Source organism: Pundamilia nyererei, unplaced genomic scaffold, assembly GCF_000239375.1.
Source record: "Pundamilia nyererei isolate P.nyererei 1_Seehausen unplaced genomic scaffold, PunNye1.0 scaffold00483, whole genome shotgun sequence".
NCBI classification, from domain to species: Eukaryota; Metazoa; Chordata; class Actinopteri; order Cichliformes; family Cichlidae; genus Pundamilia; species Pundamilia nyererei.
The window spans coordinates 113,167-117,985 of NW_005187884.1; the positions used below are offsets into that span (position 1 = coordinate 113,167).

General features: G+C 40.9%; 1 protein-coding gene across 1 annotated transcript in view; it reads left to right on the forward strand.

The window, feature by feature from the left end:
* The first annotated feature begins 58 nt into the window (after positions 1-58).
* Positions 59-4,819, forward strand: part of LOC102209059 (retinoblastoma-like protein 1) — a 13,581-nt gene continuing 8,820 nt past the window's right edge. Inside the window, exons 1-10 of the mRNA XM_005753941.1 lie at positions 59-152; positions 328-456; positions 928-1,091; positions 1,243-1,307; positions 1,395-1,554; positions 2,084-2,250; positions 3,393-3,505; positions 3,729-3,832; positions 4,250-4,387; positions 4,648-4,812. Of these exons, the coding sequence (XP_005753998.1) occupies positions 59-152; positions 328-456; positions 928-1,091; positions 1,243-1,307; positions 1,395-1,554; positions 2,084-2,250; positions 3,393-3,505; positions 3,729-3,832; positions 4,250-4,387; positions 4,648-4,812 (1,299 nt within the window). The remainder of the gene's footprint in view (positions 153-327; positions 457-927; positions 1,092-1,242; positions 1,308-1,394; positions 1,555-2,083; positions 2,251-3,392; positions 3,506-3,728; positions 3,833-4,249; positions 4,388-4,647; positions 4,813-4,819) is intronic.

A 4,819-nucleotide genomic window follows, 5' to 3' on the forward strand; every position in this document is an offset into this window, starting at 1 on the left:
TCAGTCTGGAAACGCAGACATTTTATTCTCGTTGTCACATTTAGTCAATACACACAGCATGACCGTGTCCTCTCTCTGGGTCTGCAGGCGGCTGCCCTGTCACATCAGTGATGTGTTCAAGTTCTGCTGGACTCTGTTTGTCTACACTAAAGGTACCCACAACTAAGCTTGAAAGGACACTTTACATTTTCGAATAACTGATTTCACAAATAATTATGTGCTAAATTTTTTTTCTCCGTTTTAGTTTCTTTAAATACAGCTACTAAAATAATTATTATTCATTACAGCCGTGATATATGATGTAACTGTGTGTTTCTGTTTGTGAAGGGAACTTCCGTATGATTGGGGATGACCTGGTGAACTCGTACCACCTGCTTCTCTGCTGTCTGGACTTGGTGTTTGGAAATGCTCTGCTCTGTGCCAACAGGAAAGACCTCATCAACCCGACGTTCAGAGGTGGGGGACCTGTGTGGTTGTCTCAAAGCGTTTTTAGACTAATTGCAAGACCGATTTTTAAAACTTTCAGTTATGTGTTATCTTTTCCAGAATGCATTCCCAGAAAGCTCTACATTGAATTACTCCTGAGGTTTTTGTTTCCTAAACAGCTGATCATTGTTTACACTTTTACAGCTGTGATCAGAAATGTTACATCAGGGCGATTAATCACAACATGACAAATTCCTTTTATATGATCAGTGTTTTACGTTTGTACAGTGAGACACTGATTAGCTTCTCGGGAAATTCAGTTTGGGGAATAAACTCTGAGCAGCTGAGGATCACAAAATCTAAAATCAGGTTTTATCAAGCAGAAAACGTAATCTTAGGATCGAGTAGCTCAGAGTTTTCACTAAACCTGCTTTTTGGAACAGGCTGTTGTTGCTCCAGTACCCTCACAGTACATTGGTTCATTTGTGTGTCTGTGTGCAGGTCTGCCTGCTGCGTACCGTGCTGATGGACATATTTCCTCTGATGAGCCTCCTCCATGTGTGTTGGAGAGATTGTGCGAGCTCCACGACGGGCTGGTGGTGGAGGCGAAAGGCATCAAGCAGCACTACTTCAAACCTTACATACAGAAGCTGTTTCAGAAACAGGTGCATTCGATTTATCCTAAACATATGCATACATGTGTTTAATCATTACAGTTCTTTTCCAGCTTTTTTCATTATTTATTTTTTTATTTTTTTCAAGCAGTAATTTTGTTTCCCTCCAATCTGCTGCTACCTCACATTTCTCACCAATCAGATCCTGAAAGGTCACGATGAGCTTTTGACTGAACTCTTGGATCCTCAGAACTTCATCGATAACAAGTGAGCAACAAGAGAACAGAAAACAGCTTGTGCTCTTCCCTCTTCTTTCTGTTTTAGAAATGTAGATCCATTTGTGTGTGTTTGCAGTAAAGCCATAAACAGGGAGTATGAGGAGTATGTGCTGACGGTGGGAGACTTCGATGAGCGAGTGTTTCTGGGAGCCGATGCCGACGAGGAGATCGGAACTCCAAGGAAGATCGTTCAGGAGCCACCTGCCAGCCAACAGCTGCAGCAACACGTGGAGAAGGTAAACACACACACACACACCATTAACAACACACACTGAAGGTATAGTCACCAACAAAAGATTTGAAACACCTGCCAGAAAATACCAGGTCACCAGTAAATCAAACAAAAGACTGAGAAGAAAAAGTGATTTTCGATTTAAATAATCGAGGTTTTCATAATAAAGTGCGAGGTGAATGCAAAATCCATTTGATAAAGTTTGTATTAAAGCAACAATTATTGACCAATGTTAGTAAATTAGTAAGAAAATAAAAGAAATAACAGGAAAACCATTGCTTTTACTTTTAATGTAGTTTAAATAAATAATAAATGAACTATTTTGTCTTTAAGGACGGATTTAAAAGCAGCCAATAAAAGAGTAGATCTGATATGAAGCAGCAATCTAAAGCTCAACTACAAAAAGTGTAAAAAGTGTGATCCTTCTTTGATTCAAACCTGGATCAGCGAACTCAATAAAAAGTCACAGAGATGGAAAAAAAACATTGTGGTGTTACTTCAAGGAAATTTACTCTCTCCCTCTCTCTATGCAGTCTGCCTCTCTCGCCCCCTCCACCCCTCTGACCGGACGAGTGTACCTGAAGGAGAAGGACCTGCTCGTCACTCCCGTCTCCTCGGCGACACAGAGTGTCAGCAGGCTGCAGAGCATGGTGGCTGGTTTAAGGACGGCCCCCAGTGACCATCTGATGCAGATCTTCAAGTCAGTCTTTTTTTTTTTTTTTTTTTTTTTGTCTTTGCAGAACTACAGCACCAGTGAAAGGGTGTCCAAACTTCAGACTCGTACTGTACTGTACTTATCTTGAGCATGAAAATAGTGAAAGGAATATATTTAAATTAGAGGAGAAAGACTGTATACTGTAGATTTAACAGTGTGGGTAAAGAGTAGAGGAAAAAGGAGAAAAAGTGATTCAATCATGATCATTAGTCTGTGATTTTATGAGTAAAATTGTTTGACTCAGTCATTTTTAGTTTTTCTGTCAGGGTGTTTTGAGCAGGACTCTTTGATCCCCACCTCCTCTTGTCTGTAGAGTCTTTGAACCTTGTGGTGGGAGGGGTCAGAGCAATGTGGGGCATGTGCATGTAGTAGGAGTTTCTTAAATTGTTTATGAAATGCTACCATATGTAAGTTTCACCAGCATCCTGTTCCTACTCTACCATTTTGGACTCCAGTTGCTAGCTAATGAACTCAGTGTAGCAGGAAATGAACGGTTTGTTTTGGTGTGATTGTGCTAGTAGGATTAGGATATCTGTTATCAGCTGCAGTGTAAGACACTGAAGCTGCGGTCCATTGTACTACACAATGAAAAGTGTCATTACTCAGCTGAATGATACTGTAGATCACTACAACATCACCCTGATTAGCCTGCTGGTAGGGAAATGTAAGATGAGAAAATCCTCATCTTGAAAAGCTTGAATTCTCAGACAGATTTAAAAAAATGCTAATATTTATTATTGTTATTGTTATTATTATTATTAGTAGTAGTAGTAATATTATTATTAAGTATTTAATATTTAGTGGTAATTCATGTATCATTTAAGAGAAGTAAAAAAAACAATAAGAGTTTGAATATTAGTTAAATGGACTGTAAGCATTCAGTTACCATGGATCTATTTTCATATATTTCTGAATCAATAAAAATCCTCTGAACATTTCTTTTGAGTCACAGTTACATCCTCCAGTAGATGAAAGCACGAGACATAACCAAGAATAACACAAGAGTTTACAGAAACAAATGTTTCATAAGACGCATGATCCTGAAACCAGTATCACTCAGTCCCTTTGTGGTGTTTTCTATACTCAGTAATGTAAAAACATTTGTTTTGCCTTTGTTCTTATTGAAGGTCCTGCTCCAGAGACCCCACAGAGTCCATACTGACCCGAGTGAAGACACTGGGACAAACCTTCAAAGAACATTACACCAACGACTCGGAGGACACGCCTGGCTCTCATATAGGTAGAACACAGACGGTGGTTTGAGGAGAGGTGTCTTCAGTTTTTAACAGACGAGAGGTTTTTGGTGATGACTAATGGAATCTCGCTGTTGTGCACTTTTCTACTCCGATCACTGAATCATTTTTCTGCAGTATGAATTAAAATAGTATTAATTAAACTATGCTGGCTGTCAGACTCACCAAAATCCCTGTAAAGCATAAATGCATGTGTGTCTTTTGTTCCAGACTTTGCAGAGAACCGTCTAAAGCTGGCTGAGATCCTCTACTACAAGATCCTGGAGAACGTCATGGTCCAGGAGACCAGACGGCTGCCTGGCAGAGACATGAGCGTAAGCAGCAGTCAGAGCGTGTTTCATACAATAATGAGCCACTCGCACACCACAAGTCATTTTTACTATCCTACCTCAACGTAGATTGTTCTCCACACAACACTGACATCATTCCTCATCTGATGAGGCCTGTATGTATCTCTATCTCTAATTATACCTGTGGGTATAATTAAATATAAATTTATGTTGCATAGTAGCATCAGACTCAGTGTTTCTCACTCATATGTCAGTCACAAAAACGATTATGCAGTTGTCAACTACTGGATGAGATGCACGGATCGAAGACGCAGCTAATTTATATCGAGCACCCCCAAAACCCGGGCAGCAAGCCAGACTGTAGTGAAAACACAGAAGAATGCTAACACAGATGTCTGTAGAGTCTCTGGCTCAAGTTTAAAGGTGTGTTTGTGTTGTCAGGTTTTGCTGGAGCAGGATATCTTCCACTGTTCCCTGATGGCGTGCTGTCTGGAGGTGGTGCTGTTCGCCTACAGCTCCCAGAGGACCTTTCCTTGGATCATCAGTGTCTTCAAACAGGTTCCTTTCTACTTCTTTAAGGTAATAGACGCTTAGAGCACACGCGCACACACACACACACAACCGTTGCTGAATAAAGGGTTAAAAAAAAATATCTAGACCACTAAAATCAATTTCCATCTGTGTTGCATCTGCTTAAAGTCATTAAACCAGATGCAGTACAGATGTTTAAATGAACAGCTCCTGTTTCCGGATTGATGAGTAAATAAAACTTGTCCTCTCCCCAAGCAGTTTGGGGTTTTTCACCACTCTGGATTGATTTAGTGTGTTTGTGTGCACAGGTGATCGAGGTGTTTATCCGCTCCGAGGAGGGCCTGTCCAGAGACATGGTGAAACATCTGAACTCCATCGAGGAGCAGGTTCTGGAGTGCAGGGCGTGGACCACAGACTCTGCCCTGTGGAGCGCCTTGCAGGCTGCAGGGAACAAGGTTCCCACAGTGGAGGAGGTCAGAG